A 20501-nucleotide genomic window follows, 5' to 3' on the forward strand; every position below is an offset into this window, starting at 1 on the left:
CATGTTACCCAATTTCTGTGATATTTCGCCACTGGGGGCGCTATTTTTGGGCAAAAAATCCAATCTTTCCTCAAATTTGGTCAAACTTCACGGCCACCCTCTTACTACCTCCCATGTCATGTACACCACATTTTGGGAATTTTCGTCCATGGGGGGCGCTGTTTTTGGCCAACGCAATTGCTCCAAAACAGGTTTTTGGTAAATAATTCCACAATGCTTCTCCTTCACACCACTACCTTGTGATAGTACGTTGCTGTTGTAGACACTTATTTTTCCAACTCATAATCGCTCATGTGCAGCATAGCGCCACCTACTGACATGGGAGAAACCAAAAAATGTATTCTTCAAAAATCAATATCTCATCTTCTATTTTCTCAATCTTGATCAAACTTGATACGCACACTCTTAACAGGTCACCTGACATATGTGCCAAATTTTGTGAACTTTTGCCACTGGGGGCGCTGTATATCTCGGCTTCTGATTGGTCAACCTTGATCAAACTTTATAAAACAACTCTTCATAGGTCCCTTGACATGTATACCAAATTTGGTGAACTTTCACCACTGGGGGCGCTCATTGCGCTGTAGCAGTTGCAGGAGAGGTGTTTACAATCATGAGGCACCAGGAGTATGTTGTTTTGGTTGCCTTAAACACACATGAATTGTGGACCACTGGGGGCGCTCATTGCGCTGTAGCAGTTGCAGGAGAGGTGTTTACAATCATGAGGCACCAGGTGTATGTTGTTTTGGTTGCCTTAAACACACGTGACTTGTGGGGAATGGGTAGGCAGTCGGGAGCAAGTGTTGTAGCGTTACATACAGACTAATAGATGTCTAACAGAAGACAATCCTATGTAGCTATAGCTTGGTGACTGATGAGGTAAATACATTAATTCGGTTGGGAAGCCATGGCATAAAATGTTCTGTCCATGACAACATCTCAGCGCACCGTGTACTCTGTGTCCAATTCTGTGCTTTGTCACCATTGTGGGAGTAATGTCTCTTGCCACAGAAGCTGTGGAAGGTATTTCGCGGGGACGCATGCCCCCGCCCCCCTTGGCCGCTGGCGCGAGGGCCCGTCGAGGCCGCTTGCGGCTTTAATTTTATATTGTGTCTTGAGTGAAAACTTTAATGGCTTTGTGGCACCTCTAAACATTGTTCAATCTTAACCAAATTTTGCACAATAACTTCTTTTAGGCAATGTAAAAAAAAAAAAGGTAAGGTGGTCGTAACAAAATCCTAAAAAAAATTTTTGGGACCACCCTACTATACATGTTATATAAACTGCTTGATGTTACACGGTATTTAATATCCGTATATAAATGAAGCATATGAACATCATGTAGAGAAATAATAAATACTTTTTCAGCTAGAACAGGACCAGCACATCATCCTAATTAACGACTGGATTGAAAACCTCTGTTGCAGATTAATTGTTGCCTGCAAGCAGGATAAATGGAAAAATTAATTTATCTGGGGTTTTTTTCCTTTATTCTTCCTGCCCCATTTTTTTCTTTGATACATGATAGTCTCTGACATTTAAAACTGAGCACCCTTTCATGTCTGCTTTCCACAGAAAGCAACTAAGTGTTTCTGAAGCTCTCATTAAAGTTGTGTTTGACTGATTTTGTACTGTAGATCCACCTTTCTCATTAGGCACTTTTGGACCAGAGGAACGTTTTCATAGTTCTTAGAACTGTTGGAGGAAGTTCCCCCTTTTGTGTGTCTGCACTACAGGAACTGAGAACTATCATAGTTCTTAGAACGATGTTCTGAGGAACCTTTTTAGCTCCTACTTCAGGGTAGGTAGTCTCCCAGCACAAGAGGAACCATGACACAAGTGTACATTGATTAGATGCTCGAGCCAATGCAGCGCTGGCAACCGCCATTTAAAAAAAATCAGTGTAAAACATTAGCCGTATAAACAGCTCTTAAAGCTAGCTTTAAAAATTGGAAACAAATAGATCAGCAGAGAAGTCCAGGCTTTATTGAGCATATATGTGATGGAGGAAATGCAACGCAATTTTGACGAGTCAAAGCAAAATTTAAAAAAAAAATCTTCGCTAGCTTTTTCTGTAACATGCTAACAAGCCATCTCACGTTAATTCAGCGTTTCTACTGGCAGTGTGAATGCAAACAGAAAAAAAGCCCTTGAAGGTATGTAGTTCTTGGTAGGGCTCCTCAGTAAGTAGTTCCTAGAACTGTTTGGTCCGAAAGTGCCTATAATGCACTGTATGTGGGGCATTCAACTACAATTTGTGAAGGTCCCCCCCCCCAAAAAAAAAAAAAAATTTTAAAGTCTTGCTTACAAAGGTCCAGATAAACATGACTCAGTGATAGTTGTCTATTAATGATTACTTCATGGCTGTAAATTAGTATAGGTAATCGTATGGGGCCGAGTAAAATCAAGGATTAATTTCACGAGTGATTTCGAAGTTTTGAAAATTTCAAAACTTCGAAATCACGAGTGAAATTGATCCTTAATTTCACGAGGAACCATACGATTACTTGTTTATCATATATACGGCCAAATTCATACTTTGGAAGCCATTCAAGTTCACAAGATTTGTCATTCTCGTTTTCTGAACCAATCAGGGCGCAAGACTATCTTGCACGTTTGAATCAGTTTCTAAAGCATTCCTTGTTTTCGCAAATCTCTCGCTTTTCCCTCGAGGACTTTTCATGATTCTTGAAAAGTAACATCTTTCCGGATTGATCCCGGATATTTCTCTTGTCTCAGATGCTGAACCAATGCTGCCTGCATTACTTTGAGAGTCTGGTTCGTAGTTTTCCCCCATTTTCTTTCCTCACTTTTGCATAAAACTGTGATAGCACCTTGTCTAACTCGCAGCATTCAGATGCCACTAGAGAGTCGTTTATTTATCTTTCTGCGGCCCATTTCTTAAACACAAAGCCAAACATTCAGACTTTTTTGGGTGTTTTCATTTTCGCTTGCAGCTTTCAATTGGTTTATCATTTCTTCGTCAAATATAGCGAAACACGGCATTGCAGAGTCAGCCATTTTGTTGACAAAATTTGCAAATTTTTGTCACCGTAACCAAGCAACGAACTGGCCAATAGCATTTCAGAAATACGGCCCTGTGTTAAGGGGGGAAAAAAGTCGTCCTTGATTGACCAATCGGAATTGAGTAATTTGGCCCTATGTATTATAAATGGTTATTAACATGCTGATTGTTTCTTTTAATGACACAGAAGTTTTAAAAAAAATAATAATAAATGCCTAATTCTCTGTAGGTTCTGTTTTCACTAAAAACCATCTCTCTCTTTTTTTTTTTTTTTTTAAATAAGCCATGTTACTTCAGAAATCAAACCAAAGCAGTTAAATCTACAGAAGTCTGTAATTTGAAAGCTACCTTACAGCAAATAATTTCCATCCTTGCATGATTGGCTGCAACAAGCTGCTTTGGTTCATGTTAGAAAACTGGAGTAGCTGAACATAAGAATATTACAGCAATTTGCTTCTGCTCCAGTATTTTTGCAGTGCTTGGTACGATCTGCTGAAAGTCTTGGCTGATTCTGTATCTGGGTCGCAGTCTTCCAGTTGGCATCTCTGCGATGTAGTTTTCTTCTAATAGTGCTCACACTGGGTAGAGCTAAAATAGGCAGCTAATTGTATCGACACATGGCTTTCGTTTTAGAGCACGGTGCACTCGGAGAAAAAGAAAACGGCAGCAAATCTAAAGCCTAGGTCACAACCGGACGTACGATTTTTTTTGGGCCATGTGATTTTTGCCGTTTCCCAAATCGCTGCGTTTTTTTTGTTCGTGGAGAAAGACGCACGTTGGCCGTAAGTTTGTCTTGCAACCTGAAAAAAATGTAAGCGCCCATAGAGTTTGTTTGACATGACAGAACCTCTGTGGTCAGTTTACGGCTCGAAAATCAGCACGTCACAGGCGCGCCCTCCGTGCGTTTCACGCGCACCCTCCGTGCGTTTCTTGCATTTTTTGCACGTAGACCGGCCGTAGGTGCACGTATGGCCGGTTGTGACCGAGGCATAAGTTACTGCTGCAGGGTTTCCCATACATAGACCATTGTGTGGCGCATCGCCACACAATGGATTCCTATCGCCACACAATGGATTCCTATCGCCACACAATCAGACTCGCGATTTTGAAAAAAAATCTGTTGCGTATCGTTCCGTTCATTCATAGTGCTCTTTCTTCTCGTTCACGTGCGCGCGCGCATAGAGAGAGAGAGAGAGAGAGAGATGGAGAGGCGTGTACACAGGCCTGCTGGTGCGCATATACCCGGACTGCAAGTAGGCCTGTTAGGCTAATTAAAAATAACGCAGCCTTCCCGATTTGCCTTCCGACCCCTTATTTTAAAAGGTAGCCTACGTCGTGCTCGTGATGAGCTTTATCATAGCCTTCTTGGCTTACAGGAAACGGACGTCCCTGAGTCAGGCTATAAACCAATTTTGATGCATACAGTAGCAGCTTGACGCGAGGAACCGGCCTTATTGCATTATCCCGTTTATCCCGCTTCAGCAATGACTTCCCTTACGATAGGGCACTGGAGTTTTTTTCAGGAAGCCACGCAGAATTAAATGTTCTGATAGGGCATGCAGGCTTTGCACCAATTAGGGTAATGCTTTTTCATTATTGTTAGTTGCCTTGGTGTTACCTTAAGTGGTTTCTTACATCTAATTATGATATTTTATTATTTTGTTGTTACATTATAATATTTATTTCATTTTAGTATTGGTTGAGGTAAGTGTTGAGTTCAATATTTAAAATAAAAACCTCCAGCTTGTTTTTTGCAATTTATTCCTTGAATGTCAACTAAAGAATGATTGAAAGATTGCCACCAAAAAGGCAAAAAACTAAGGTAAAAACCAGAGATGCACCAATTGACCGGCTGCTGATCGGAATCGGCCGATTTTCGCGTGATCGGCCATGACCGGCGACCGGCCGGTCAAAATTAAAATATGCCGATTTTCTGCCGATCAAAACTTGTGTATCACTTAGAGATGAAAGTGGAAATACTCATAATTCGCAACTAAAAAGACTGCAGCTACACTGGCAGCTTGAACATGCTTTCTAGTGCGATTGTGTTGTGCTTGCACAGAACAGTGTCAGTCCTGCGCACCTAACGAGCTCCGGCGTGCGGCGCGCCCTTAAAAAATTCACCATATTTGGATATCCAAATATAGTGAATTTTTTTTGTGCCAGATATTGGATGTGAAAAGAAGAAAATGTTTGTGGTTGTGTGAATTTCCCATTACAAGAATTAATACGTTAGCCTATTACCAAACATCTAGTTAGATTTGTACAAAGAGAGAGAGAGAAAAAATGTCTTTTTGTTTGTTTTACAACCTTGGTTGCACTTGATTCCATTGGAAATTACTCTACAAATACACATTTGACAAAGATGATAGAATGGCTATGGTATAAGTATGACTGGAAATTATTTTTGTATTTTGATACTGAATGAAGAAATGGGTTGTTCTATAAGGCATAAGTTTTCAGATCTAAATAGGCTTATGAAAGTGTGTTCCATAGCAGTAGGCAAATAATATATGAGGGGGAAGTTGTTTTTGTGCCAGATATTGGATGGGAAAAGAAAAAATGTTTGTGTGGATTTCCTATTTCAGGAATTAATATGTTAATACCAAATATGAAGAAAGAGTTTACAAAGAACAATGTCTTTTTGTTTGTTTTCAACCTTTGAGGTGTTGAAAATTTATTACTGAAAATCTGGCAGAATGTTCTATTAAAGAAAAGATAAAAAGAAAATGGTCTTTGTGTGTGCTGTGAAGTGGTTTGAAAAAATGAAATCGGAATCGGCCAAAATCGGTATCGGCAGGTCACACTCCATGGAAAATCGGAATCGGCCCAAAAAATTGCAATCGGTGCATCTCTAGTAAAAACTAAACTTTAACTTCAATTTTGGTGAGTAATTTTCATAAATTTAAAAGACAGGTTTTCCACCAACATCAAGCCCAGCAAACTAATGGCCTGCCCTGTAATGTAAAGTTGGGTTGAGGAATGAAACCAGGCAGGGTTCTGGTAAAAATTGTTTTAGCTGTCTTCTCTTAAAAGAATTTAGATTGAACTGAATAATCTCAAATGCTTCTTGTAGCTTTAAAATAGTCCCAGCAGGTGACTCTGAAGAAAAATACTGTGTGTTTGAACACTGCCCGCCGTAAACACTTTGCATACACCCCAATGACCGACTCCACTGACCGCCATGACACCGCCACGCACGATTCCCTCATCGGCACAGTGGAGCACCACAAATTGCTACCTGGTCTGTGGGAAACACTGTGCTGAGTCTTTGGATAAACACTGATATTTCACTTAAGTCTAAATTGACATTGTACTCACTCAGCACTACATTATAAAATGAATACAACCACACACTGCAGTCTCGAATAAGAGATTGCAGAAAATAAATGAACTAAAGCTAAGTGTGTGCTTTTATTTTTTCTTTCTCGTTCCTCACTCTACCTTCCTGCTTCATAGACTTGCCTGACTTTTGCAAGGGGCTTTGTGGCTGTGCACAAAGAGAGCGACGATGCTTTAACAGATGGCAGTTCTGATTTGTTAAGTTTCCTGGCATTTCTGTGTGATGTGTGCTGATGCCATGTGAGGGTGGAGGTGATGGAGAGAGAGTTATGAAGGAGAAGGGTTACTGGTATGTCGGAGGGCATTAGTCTTGTAACTCGAGCAGCCTGACTGATAGAAGTTTAGAGAAGAGATTGTACTAGATGCACTCGTCTTATGAGGAATGCACAGGTATGCTTGCCTTCTGAGTCTGAAATGATAAAAGATGCTTGCTGTTTTGCTGATTCAGGTCAGGTGCATGGACTGTTCCACATTGTTGTCCATTTCTCTTCCATGTGTGTGAGACCACTGTCGTATGCGAGTACGAGGGTTTGCTGTGAAAGGCTCCTTTTTTATTTATTTATTTACTTCCCCTCTCCCCCTCCTGGCTTAGCTCGACACAAAGATGGAACCGAATCTAACTTTACTCCCCATGTGTGGTTTATTGGCGTAGTCGTGTTCATATCTGGACACTGGGGGGTATATAAAGAGAAAAATGCTAGACTCAATTATTACATGTGTGTCAAACTGAAATATTAGCGTTTCTTAATTTTTTTTTCAAACCCACTTAATAGTTCTGATGTGGTTATTCAAGTACATTGAGAAACTGAAAAATAATTCTGCTTCCACTTTCTAAAAACGTATACAATTTATTTAGCTAGCTAGCTTGTTGTTCATTAGCAGGCATTTGTCTTAATGCTGCATTTCATTGGCTCTTTTACTCCATTTCATTGGCTTTGTACCTGCACTCTGCACAAAGTTGAATCTAATCTAATTTCCTGCTGCATTCACCAAGAGGCTTTAACTTCCAACCCCCAGAACCAAAAATATTTCCTGAAGTTTGAATTTCTATCCTGGAACTCTGGATGCCTCCTCAACCCAGAGTTCAGGAAATGATGTCAAATCAACATGGCTGCATACAGCATCAGCAGTTAACAAAAAGTAGCACCACTTTGTTTTTAAATGATGTATATTAGGCATGTAACGATTTATCATGCATCGATAAATTGTGGGACAAGTTTGATTTGATTCGAGGAAATAAAAAAAGGGCTGCTATTAATTATTTTTATTATTATTATGCTGTGTAATCTTATTTTTTCCTTTAATTGCGTTGTTTAGACAGTCAAGGACTCAATAACTTAGTTGATGAATTGGAACATAAATATTGCATTTTTTGGTGGTAATTTTTTCTTAATTTATTTTTTTCTAAAAAAAATCATGGGAAAATCGAATCGTACACCCAATATCGTAAATTAAACCAAATTGTGAATTGGGTGAAGGTTATACCGTATGCATGATATGCAGTGTTTTCCCTACCATTATTACCTCCACAAAAGGTCATTGCTGAAAAGGCTGGCTGGAAAAGGTGCACAAGCAACAGGGATGACTGCAGCCTTGAGAGGCTTGTCAAGAAAAGTCGATTCAAAAACTTGGGAGAGCTTCACAAGGAGTGGACTGAGGCTGGTGTCCGTGCATCAAGAGCCACCTCACGCGGACGTCTTCAGGAAAACGGCTACAACTGTCGCATTCCTAACATCAAGCCACTCCTGAACCAGAGACGATGTCAGAAGCGTCTTACCTGGGCTAAGGAGAGAAAGAACTGGACTGTTGCTCAATGGTCCAAAGACCTCTTTTCAGATGAAAGTAAATTTTGCATTTCATTTGGAAATCAAGGTCCTAGAATCTGGAGGAAGAGTGGAGAGGCACAGAATCCAAGGGGTTTGAAGTCCAGTGTGAAGTTTCCACAGTCTGTGATGATTTGGTGTGCCATGTCATCTGCTGGTGTTGGTTTATTGTGTTTTATCAAGTCCAAAGTCATCGCAGTCGTCTACCAGGAGATTTGAGAGCACTTCATGCTTCCATCTGCTGACAGGCTTTATTGAGATGCCGATTTCCTTTTCCAGCAGGACTTATCACCTACCCACAGTGCCAAAACTACTACCAAATGGTTTGTTGACCATGATATTACTGTGCTTGATTAGCCAGCCAACTCATCTGACCTGAACCCCATGGAGAATCAGTGGGGTATTGTCAAGAGGAAGATGAGAAACACCCGACCCAAAAATACAGACGAGCTGAAGGCCACTATCAAAGCAACCTGGGCTTCAGTAACACCTCAGCAGTGCCACAGGCTGATCGCCTCCATGCCACACCACACTGATGCAGTAATTCATGATAAAGGAGCCCCAACCAAGTATTGAGTGTATAAATGAACATACTTTTCAGAAGTTGGAAATTTCTGTATTGTAAATCCTTTTTTGATTGAACTTAGGAAATATTGTAGTCATTTGAGATACTGGATTTCTGATTTTAATGAGCTATAAGCCATAATCTCATCTCATCTCATCATCTCTAGCCGCTTTATCCTTCTACAGGGTCGCAGGCAAGCTGGAGCCTATCCCAGCTGACTACGGGCGAGAGGCGGGGTACACCCTGGACAAGTCGCCAGGTCATCACAGGGCTGACACATAGACACAGACAACCATTCACACTCACATTCACACCTACGGTCAATTTAGAGTCACCAGTTAACCTAACCTGCATGTCTTTGGACTGTGGGGGAAACCGGAGCACCCGGAGGAAACCCACGCGGACATGGGGAGAACATGCAAACTCCACACAGAAAGGCCCTCGCCGGCCCCGGGGCTCGAACCCAGGACCTTCTTGCTGTGAGGCGACAGCGCTAACCACTACACCACCGTGCCGCCCTAAGCCATAATCATCAAGATTAAACAAAAAAGGCTTGAAATGTTTCATTTTGTGTAAAAAGAAAGAAAGCACAACTTTATTCATCACACGTTTGTGAAATTCCTCTCTGCATTTAACCCATCTGAAGCAGTGAACACACATATGCACGCGCGCGCACACATGTGGGCAGCCATGCTAACAGCGCCCGGGGAGCAGTTGGGAGTTGGGTGCCTCACTCAAGGGCACCTCAGCCCGAGGCCATCCCATATTAACCTAACCGCATGTCTTTGTACTGTGGGGGAAACCGGAGCACCCGGAGGAAACCCACGCAGACACGGGGAGAACATGCAAACTCCACACAGAAAGGCCCTCACCGGCCGCTAGGCTCGAACCCAGAGCCTTCTTGCTGTGAGGCGACCGTGCTAACCACTACACCACCGTGCTGCCCTAGAAAAAAAAAAAATATATATATATATATGAAAGTTTACCTTTTTGAAATAAATAATGAAAAAAAAAGAACTTTCACGATATTCTAATTTTTTGAGATGCAGAAGATCAATCAACATGGACAAATTAGATCGTTATATCTATAACATAACATTGACTAAACAGAACACACTGTTTTGAGAAGATGAATGTATATCGCTCATCACTAGTTAGTTTTTTGCTCGTTTGTTGCTAGGAAAATATAAACATGGATTCGTACATGTGGGGCTGTTGTGTGGTGTGGAGGGTTTATTTTTTTACACACATTATATATATATATATATATATATATATATATATATATATATATAATATAAAACACACATAATGTGTGTGTATTATATGTGTGTGTGTGAGAGAGAGATAATGTTTCATGTACTGTTTAATTACAAGTCAAATACTAACCATAGATATGTTTTATCACAGTTTATTCCCAAAATTGAAATGAATAGCTGAGGCTGAAAGTTTTTCTCATGTGCAATCAGATATTTCGATATCTAATAACATTTTTTTCCCTTTGTGAAGCAGAGAAATCACCTGTGACCACAAAAAATGAGAGCACAAGCAGAGGTATTTAAGGAAAGCAGCTTGTCCACTGTTCATGTTGGCATGTAGGAGGCTCTCCAAAAGTCACTGAAATTGATAGTTCTGCTAAATGAAATTGCTGAATGAATAAATAATACACAGATGTCTCGATATCCAACATCGAGAAGCCTAACACTGACATGGACTATTCCATGGAGGGCTGTGTATTTGTCCGTGTGGTGTGTTCACTAATATTGATGTTCACAAGCTAGGCTTGCACAATATTGATTCCTTTCTGCCTTGTGATTTTATCTTTTTAAATAATATCTTAATTGTTAAATAAAAACAACAAAAAACACTAACCTACAAAAGTTGCTTGAAGGGCACCTGTTGTGTGATCGGAGTGTCATCACATAATTATTTTACTACATAGTAGGTTCATTTGTTTTAACAGTAATGAATCACTGAACACACCTTTTTTTTTGCATCTATCCAAATGGAGCAGATATTTCTTCTTGTGTGGGAAAACTGGTTTTGCCTGCTCTTGCATGCAGTGTTAATTTGTCTTTGTGCATGAATCCAGAAGTTGTTTTTAATACTTATTTACTGGTTGTACCACTTGCTCCCTTTACTGTCTTCATCAGGTACTCATTAGAAAGAAATGGAGAAGTCAGTCAAAAGAGTGCATGAACCTATACACTGAACTACTGACTGCTTCACTTTGTCTGTCTGTGCCACAATACTGTACATATACAGCTTTGGGGACTCAAAGCTGCTTCTCTGGCCGTGGCTTCCCAAGGTTGGATCAACTTCACACCATAGATGCCATGGCTGAGCTGAAAGGAAGAGGAAATGTAGTCTTTCCTCTTCGATCGCACAATATAAATGAGTAAAGCGCTAAGCAGTTTCAACTACATTTCTCAGAATGCATTACAGCCAGGAAGCCTGTGATTGTTGCGCTGCCTGGTGGCAATAGGAGTTGAATGTATAAACCACACAATTTTGTTTATCCCTGTCCTTTTTTGTCTTGGCTGTTTATAAGACCCCGTCCACACGTAGCCGGGTATCTGCTAAATCGAAGATATTTTTCTACGTTTTGGCCCATCATCCACATGAAAACACATCAAAAACGAATATTTAAAAAAAACTCCGGGCAAAGTGAAGATTTTTGAAAACTCCGTGTATGCCTTTTCGTGTAGACAGAGATAACCGGAGTTTTGCGTTTTAGAACGTCACAATCTGCGCCAAAAAAATGACGACAAATCTGCCCTGACGTCAAACGTGCGACCTTTGTTTGCTGCAGAAGCCAGATTAAGCATGGACAGAGTAACGGATCGGAGTAGTGCCTTGAAAGCGTTAATTATTGTGCAGGTGCTATTTACATGTTTAATTTTAGAAGCCCAACTACTGCTCCAAAAACAGGGTCAATATGTCCACATATTTGCTTTGACAAGATTCCCAATCAACGTTTTCTTGCGTCTTTTGAAGTTTATACTCCAAAATTGTGTTTAGAAGCAATTCTGTCTCCGAGTCTGTCCAGACGAACGAGTTTGGCGCCATGTTTTATGTTTAGGTGGAAGTAACGCCAACAGAGGGCTATTCTGATGTGATTAGGGGGTAGGATTTGGGGAAATAATGCCATCTACAGGTTTGGAATGCTTATGAATGTGATTGAAAACGCAGATGTTCGTTTATGTGTGGAAGGGATTTTTTTCGAAGACGAGGTGGTGTGGATAAAACATTTTTATAAACGGAGGGGGGGAAAATGTTCGGTTTTAAAAATACCCGGCTACGTGTGTACATGGCCTTCATGTACAATTATTGTGCAGGAGCATTTTCCCATTACTTTCCATGTGTAGATTCTTCTCTTTTCTCTGTTAATTTGAAACTGCTGAGCCAAGGAAATGTGGTCTTTCCTTCTTGACCACGCAATATAAAAGAATAAAACGCTAAGAGATTTTCAAATAGGGTTGGGTATCATTTTCAAATTTATGGATTGTGATTCCGATTTTGCTTATCGATTTCCCATTTTGAGTCCAAAAGGGTAAATATATACTTTTTTTTCCTGCCCCTTTTTGTGTCATGAGCGGAGCTCTGGAGTTACGCACCATAAGGTGAGCTTGCATGCGCTGTACAATGGGAGCTGCTACATTGCATATTTGCTGTGAAAATTTTCAGCAGTAGTGTTCTTTGGGCTGTTTCAGTATTGTATTTTCCCCAAGTTCATATGGCCAAGTGAAACAAGGCTGTGGTTTAAATAACAGAACATGACTTTTGACCGTTTATCAAAGTTCATCTTTCACAGTATTGTTACATTAGTTGTGCATGCTAGCTCATATCTGTACATCACGCACCAGCTCCGCAGCGTGCCTGTTTGTCATTCTGTACACAGGTCCTGGCAGATAGCGACCCATGTCCTTGCAGATATGTAGCCTTTGTTTGCAGTATTAAAGGGTTATCGCAGAACTGAAATTAAATATTTTATTTATTTATTTTTTACAAGTACCCAGTACCTGGCATTTTGGATTTGGTTCTAATTTGGAACCGATTTTATGGTTCCCAACCCTATTTTCAACTGTTTTTCCAGGAATGCACTCCAGCTGGGAAGCATGGTATTATTGTCTTCAAAAACGTCCAAGTTTATTTTCTTGTAAATTTATGATTTTTATCTGGGAAATTCTTGGAGTACTCTTCTCAGAATGTTAACCCCTACCTCAGCTCAGTGTGGTTTTGTGGTGTTTTTTCTTGTATTTATTTTTACCTACAGTGGCCCTCGTGACAGTTTGTAGATATTCACATATCTAATAACACTCCCCCCCCCTTTCTTTCTGAATCAGACAATACATCTGTGACCACTAAAATAAAGAAAGAAGGCAAAGGTATTTAAAGAAAACAACTTTTTTTTTTTTTTGATTGTTGCATATAAAAACTGGTTGTAAGCTTCAAGCTTCTTTGAGCTTTTAGAAGTGGTTGTGTGTGTGTGTGCACTCAGGTTGACATGCGAGGCTCTCTGTTGTTGCAATTGCTAGTTGTGTGTTAGTAGAAAATATTGATTGTTCCTCATTATAATAATTTGCGGTTACTTGTTATTCCTGGCTGCGTAGATTTTAATTTCCATTAAAATCAAGGAGTAACTGACCAGGTCTCCAATTGTGTATGGTAATGCTAGCATTGTATCTCAAATACTTAACTGTGCTTGGGTTGGTGGATCATACTGCAGTGTGTCTGTTTGGCTGGCACCAAGACGATCATATAGTTTGCTTTCGACATCCTAAAGAAAAGGGAAGTAATGTAATCAGAAGAAACTGTGATGATTTTCATCATAGTCATATTATTGCCTCATCTTGTTCCAGCAAGAAGAAAATGTTTGTTTAAACTTTATATTGCTTGGATAGATATTGAATATGTATCATGTGTTATAAAATACAAGTGCATCTCAAACAACTAGAATATCGTGAAACAGTTCATTTTTTTTCTGTAATTTAATGAAAAAACTTGGAGATATTCATTACAAAGTGAAATTTCAAGCCTTTTTTGTTTTAAATTTGATGATTTATGGCTTATAGCTCATTAAAATCAGAAATCCAGTATCTCAGATGATTAGAATATTTTCCTAAGATCAATCAGAAAAGGATTTACAGTACAGAAATGTCCAACTTCTGAAAAGTATGTTCATTTCTACACTCAATACTTAGCTGAGGCTCCTTTCCCATGAATTACTGCATCAATGCAGTGTGGCATGGAGGTGATCAGCCTGTGGCACTGCTGAGGTGTTATTGAAGCCCAGGTTGCTTTGATGGTGGCCTTCAGCTCATCTGTATTTTTGGGTCAGTGTTTATCATCTTCAGCTGGACAGTATGGGGTTCGGGTCAGATGACTTGGCTGGCCAATCAAGCACAGTAATATCATGGTCAGCAAACCATTTGGTAGTAGTTTTGGCACTTTGGGCAGGTGCCAAGTCCTGCTGGAAAAGGAAACTGGCATCTCCATAAAGCTTGTCAGCAGATGAAAGCATGAAGTGCTCTAAAATCTCCTGGTAGATGACTGCGTTGACTTTGGACTTGATAAAGCACAGTGGACCAACATCAGCAGATGACATGGCACCCCAAATCATCACAGATAGTGGAAACTTCACACTGGACTTCAAATCCCTTGGATTCTGTGCCTCTCCACTCTTCCTCCAGGCTTTAGGATCTTCATTTTCCAAATTAAATGCAAAATTTACTTTCATCTGAAAAGAGGACTTTGGACTATTTGAGCAGCAGTCCAGTTCTTTCTCTCCTTAGTCCAGGTAAAACACTTCTGACGTTGTCTGTGGTTCAGGAGTGGCTTGAGGTTAGGAATGCGACAGTTGTAGCCCCTTTCCTGAAGACGTTTGTGCATGGCGGCTTTTGATGCACTGACTCCGGCCTCAGGCCACTCCTTATGAAGCTCTCCCAAGTTCTTGAATTGACTTTTCTTGACAATCCTCTCAAGGCTGCGGTCATCCCTGTTGCTTGTGCACCTTTTCCAGCCAGCCTTTTCAGCAGTGACCTCCTGTGGTTTACCCTCCTTGATCATCTTTTGGATAACTGTCGAGTCAGCAGTCTTCCCCATGGTTGTGGTTGTGTGTAGAATGCAGTATTCTACTTTGAAATGTGTGTGGTGGTTTTTTGGGTTTTTTTTGCGCTGTAGGCCATGAAACATTTTAGTTTACGTGTAAAGAGTCTAGGATGTATTAAATTTTCCTTTTCTTAAATAACTGATGGAAAATATTGAACTTTTTCACAATACTCTAATTGTTTGAGATGCACTAGTACAGTGGTGCTTAAGTTTGTGAACCCTTTAGAATTTTCTATGTTTCTGCATAAATATGACCTAAAACATAATCAGATTTTCACACAAGTCCTAAAAGTAGATGACGAGAATCCAGTTAAACAAATGAGACAAAAGTATTATACTTGCTCATTTATTTATTGAGGAAAATGATCCAATATTACACCTCTGTGAGTGGCAAAAGTATGTGAACCTTTGCTTTCAGTATCTGGTGTGACCCCCTTGTGCAGCAATAACTGCAACTAAACGTTTGCGGTAACTGTTGATCAGTCCTGCACACCGGCTTGGAGGAATTTTAGCCCATTCCTCCGTACAGAACAGCTTCAACTCTGGGATGTTGGTGGGTTTCCTCACATGAACTGCTCGTTTCAGGAACTTCCACAACATTTTGATTGGATTAAGGTCAGGACTTGTCTTGGCCATTCCAAAACATTAACTTCATTCTTTAACCATTCTTTGGTAGAACGACTTAGGGTTGTTGTCTTGCTGCATGACCCACCTTCTCTGAGATTCAGTTCATGGACAGATGTCCTGACATTTTCCTTTAGAATTCGCTGGTATAATTCAGAATTCATTGTTCCATCAATGATGGCAAGCCATCCTGGCCCAGATGCAGCAAAACAGGCCCAAACCATGATACTACCACCACCATGTTTCACATGCTGGAATGCAGTGTTTTCCTTTCTCCAAACATAACGCTTCTCATTTAAACCAAAAAGTTCTATTTTGGTCTCATCCGTCCACAAAACATTTTTCCAGTAGCCTTCTGGCTTCTTCACATGATCTTTAGCAAACTGCAGACGATCAGCAATGTTCTTTTTGGAGAGCAGTGGCTTTCTCCTTGCAACCCTGCCATGCACACCATTGTTGTTCAGTGTTCTCCTGATGGTGGACTCATGAACATTAGCCAATGTGAGAGAAGCCTTCAGTTGCTTAGAAGTTACTCTGGGGTCCTTTGTGACCTTGCCGACTATATTACATGCCTTGCTCTTGGAGTGATCCTTGTTGGTCGACCACTCCTGGGGAGAGTAACAATGGTCTTGAATTTCCTCCATTTGTACACAATCTGTCTGACTGTGGATTGGTGGAGTCCAAACTCTTTAGAGATGGTTTTGTAACCTTTTCCAGCCTGATGAGCATCAACAACACTTTTTCTGAGGTCCTCAGAAATCTCCTTTGTTTGTGCCATGATACACTTCCACAAACATGTGTTGTGAAGATCAGACTTTGATAGATCCCTGTTCTTTAAATAAAACAGGGTGCCCACTCACACCTGATTGTCATCCCATTGATTGAAAACACCTGACTCTAATTTCACCTTCAAATTAACTGCTAATCCGAGAGGTTCACATACTTTTGCCACTCACAGATATGTAATATTGGATCATTTTCCTCACTAAATAAATGAGCAAGTATAATATTTTTGCCTCATTTGTTTAACTGGGTTCTCTTTATCTACTTTTAGGACTTGTGTGAAAATCTGATGTTTTTGGTCATATTTACAGTATGCAGAAATATAGAAAAGTCTCAAGGGTTCACAAACTTTCAAGCACCACTGTATGCCAGAGTGTCCATGAAATTGGACAGCATCCTTGGTCGGACAGTCAGAGCAAATTTTGATGCTGTCACAACGTTTGGTCTGAATGTACCATTACACAAGTATACAGATTTCAATACTTGAGTGTTATAGATGTTAATTGGACTGCAGTTGATCTTCACTGACCATGTTTAAAATGTGTAGATGGTGACGAGTTCAAAGAGAAACAGTTCTCAACCCAATTTAAATAAGCCTAAAGAATCTGGACTTGATGTAACCCAGCATCTCTACCACAGTCATCAAAACACCAGTTGAGGGAACATCGTTTTGGTAGAATGGTGTACTTTTGCTGAAGTATAGTTTCAGTTGCATTTAAGCTCATAATTGCAGTGGCTGGTAAATGCATGCTTTTCATTAACAGTTACTAGTAAAAACACCTGTTGATGAAGCCGTTTTATCATTGTTCCAGTATTCATGTGTCACAGGTTTTTCTTTGAGAATAAGTTGTTAATCATGTAAGATCAAGTGAAATTGTGTGACATGAAACATGCTGATATTACTTGTGTTACTCTCCCACTATCACTACAGCTGAGAAGCCAAAAGAAGAGATACTTAAGAAAATTAAAGGTATTTAGCATGGATTGTGCTGATTTATTTGTGGAGTTTGGTTTGTTATGTTTGTGTATTGAACTGTAGCTCAGAAAGATTAGTGTGCTCCTCTGTCTCTTCCTCTAGAAGATAAAGTTCAAACCTGCTCCTGGATTAGATATGGATTCTGAAGGAAGCTAGATTTTCAGGAATAGGATTATTTTAATGCAGCATTTTACTCATGTGATTTTTTTTTTCCGACATAGCATTAAAAATGGAAACAAAATGTGTCTGAACAAATAAATAATACCAAGATGTTTCTGTAGCCAACAATTCGTGGTTTAACACTAAACACAATGGGATGTATTTGTACTTTGGTGGATGTTAATAATAACTGAATACTGTGGATGTGTCTAGTCTTCCAAACTTCTCGTGAATGTGCAAGCTTGATGTGTTTACTCACTATTGATGTCCATGAGCTAGGCTTGTGCAATATTTGATTTCTTCCCTGCCTGCAGTTTACTTAAACCCTGGGTTAATATTTAATGATCTAGAAAGCTTTTCTGGTGGAATAATACTACATGAGCCGTAGAGCATTTTGTCCTCTTTATCCATTTTTTTTTTCATTGATGGTTACATTTATTTAAAGAGACAAAGCTGTGCAAGTGGCTTGAAAGTTTGTGAATTCCTTATAATTTTCTATATTTCTGCATGAATAAAACATCAACCAAAAATCTCAGATTTTCACACAAGTCCTAAAACTAGACACAGACAACCCAATTAAACAAAATAAACAGAAATATTACACTTTTTGTTTAGAAAAATGACCAAGTATTAAATAAGTGAGTCACAAAAGTATGTGAAGTATGTATGCATACCCCTCCTTGTGCAGCAATAACTGCAACTAAACATTTTCTGGTAACTGTTGATCAGTGCTGCGGATCGGCTTGAAGTAATTTTCAGCCATTCTTCCATACAGAACAGCTTCAAATCTAGGGTTCTGGTGGGATTCTTCACATGAAATGCTTGCTTCAGATCCTCCCACCACATTTCTATTGGATTAAGCTCAGGACTTTGACTTGGCCATTCCAGAGCATTTCAACTTTTTTATTATTTTAATCGTTCTTTGGTAGGACTTGAGTGTTTTAGGGTTGTTGTCTTGCTGCATGACCCATTTTCTCTTGAGATTCAGATCACGGACAGATGTCCTGATATTTTCTTTTAGAATTCACTGGTATAATTCAGAATTCATTGTTCCATCAATCATGACAAGCCATCCTCTCCCGGATGGAACAAAAAAGCCCCAAACCATAATACTACCACCACCATGTTTCACAGATGCAATAAGGTTCTTATGCTGGAATGCAGTGTTTTTCCTTTCTCCAAAAATAACGCTTCTCATTTAAACCAAAAAGTTCTTTTTGACCTCCTCTATCCACAAAACATTTTTCCAATAGCCTTTTGGCTGGTCCATGTGATCTTTAGCAAACTGTAGTCGGGCTGCAATGTTCTCTTTAGAGAGCAGTAGCTTTTCTCTTGTAACCCTGCCATGCACACCATTGTTGTTCAGTGTTCTCCTGATGGTGGACTCATGAACATTAACATTAGCCAATGTGAGAGAGGCCTTCAGTTGCTTAGAAGTTACCCTAGGTTCCTTTGTGACCTCAGAGACCATTGCACACCCTGCTCTTGGAGTGATCTTTGTTGGTCCACCACTCCTGGGAAGGGTAACAATGGTCTTGAATTTCCTCTCTCTGTCTGAGGATTGTGAGGTCCAAACTCTTTAGAAATGGTTTTGTAACTTTTCCCCAGCCTGATGCGCATCAGCAACTCTTTCTGAGTTCCTCAGAAATCGCCTTTGTTCTCATGCCATGACGTACTTCCACAAAGATGTTGTGAAGATCAGACTTTGATAGATCCCTGTTCTTTCAATAAATTTGACTCTAATTTCTTCTTCAAATTAACTACTAATCCTAGAGATTCACATACTTTTTCCCCCTCACAGGTATGGAGTATCAGATCATTTTTCTCAATAAATAAATGACCAACTGCTTTTAATATAGGTCCAATTTCCTGTAGTAATGTCATTCAATGGTTTAATAATGTTTCCTTTAACAGTGCCTTAGGTTGGCTGAATATATATACTATTTCCATCGATTTGCAGTGTTCTCAGCATCAGCTTTCTTTCTATATTTATATCTTAAGACTCCTTGTATGTTTTACAAACATCTACTGATTGAGCAGTGCACAACATTGAAAAAGAGACCATAATTGTGCTCACATGCCCATGAAGTGGCAGCAGTACACATTTGGCTACAGTGGCTAAGAGGCTAGTGGTTATGGGAGGTGAAAGTGCCTCTTTTGTCTACCATCAAACTAGAGGACTTTCCTTACAGTATAACATTTTCAAGCAAGGATATGCTCAGCAGTGAGCTTGTCATCAGATACAGTGTCTTGCAAAAGTATTCATCCCCTTTGGTGTTTGTTCTGTTTTTTGTTGCATTAGAAGCTGAAATTTAAAATGGTTTTTGGAGCGTTAGCACCATTTGATTTACACAACATGCCTACCACTTTTAAATGTGAACATTGTTCCTTTATTATGACACAAGCATTAAGATTGGAAGAAAAAAAAAACAATCTGGAGTGTGCATAGGTATTCACACTCATATGGAATCCTTAAATAAGAGCTGCTCCAACCAATTCACTTCATAAGTCACATAATTAGTTGATTTGTGTGCAAAGTGTCATATGATCTATCACATGTCTGTATAAATCAACCTGTTCTAGAAGGACCCTGACTCTGCTACACTACTAAGCAAGCAACATGAAAACCAAGAAGCCTCCAAACAGGTCAGAAATAAAGTTGTGGAGAAGTATGCATCAGGGCTGGATTATAAAAAATATCCCAGGGAGCACCATTAAATCCATTATAGAAAAATAGAAAGCATATGTCACCACTACCAACCTGACAAGAAAAGGCCACCCACCAAAACTCACAAACCAGGCAAGGAGGGCATTAATCAGAGATACAAAGACACCAAAGATAACACTGATGGGGCTGCAAAGATCCACAGCGGAGATGGGAGTATCTGTCCATAGGACCACTTCAAGCCGTACACGCCACAGAGCGGGGCTTTATGGAAGAGTGGCCAGAAAAATTCATTGCTTAAGAAAACACGTTTGGAGTTTGCCCAACAGCATGTGGCAGACTCCCCAAACACATGGAAGAAGATTCTCTGGTCAAATGAGACTAAAATTGATCTTTTTGTCCATCATGGGAAATGCCATGTGTGGCGC

At 39.9% G+C, this 20501-nt stretch overlaps 1 protein-coding gene across 10 annotated transcripts in view; it reads left to right on the forward strand.

The window, feature by feature from the left end:
* unm_hu7910 (un-named hu7910) overlaps window positions 1-20501 on the forward strand; it is an 87075-nt gene that overhangs the window by 40392 nt on the left and 26182 nt on the right. Inside the window, exons 5-7 of one of the 10 annotated variants that reach the window (XM_060933155.1) lie at window positions 10265-10309; window positions 13102-13143; window positions 17205-17243. The exons of 6 other annotated variants lie outside the window; for them this stretch is intronic. In XM_060933155.1, coding sequence (XP_060789138.1) covers window positions 10265-10309; window positions 13102-13143; window positions 17205-17243 — 126 coding nt within the window. The remainder of the gene's footprint in view (window positions 1-10264; window positions 10310-13101; window positions 13144-17204; window positions 17244-20501) is intronic. 3 more of the 10 variants (XM_060933163.1, XM_060933168.1, XM_060933178.1) reach the window with 3 other exon arrangements.

Source organism: Neoarius graeffei, chromosome 1 (genome assembly GCF_027579695.1).
Source record: "Neoarius graeffei isolate fNeoGra1 chromosome 1, fNeoGra1.pri, whole genome shotgun sequence".
NCBI classification, from domain to species: Eukaryota; Metazoa; Chordata; class Actinopteri; order Siluriformes; family Ariidae; genus Neoarius; species Neoarius graeffei.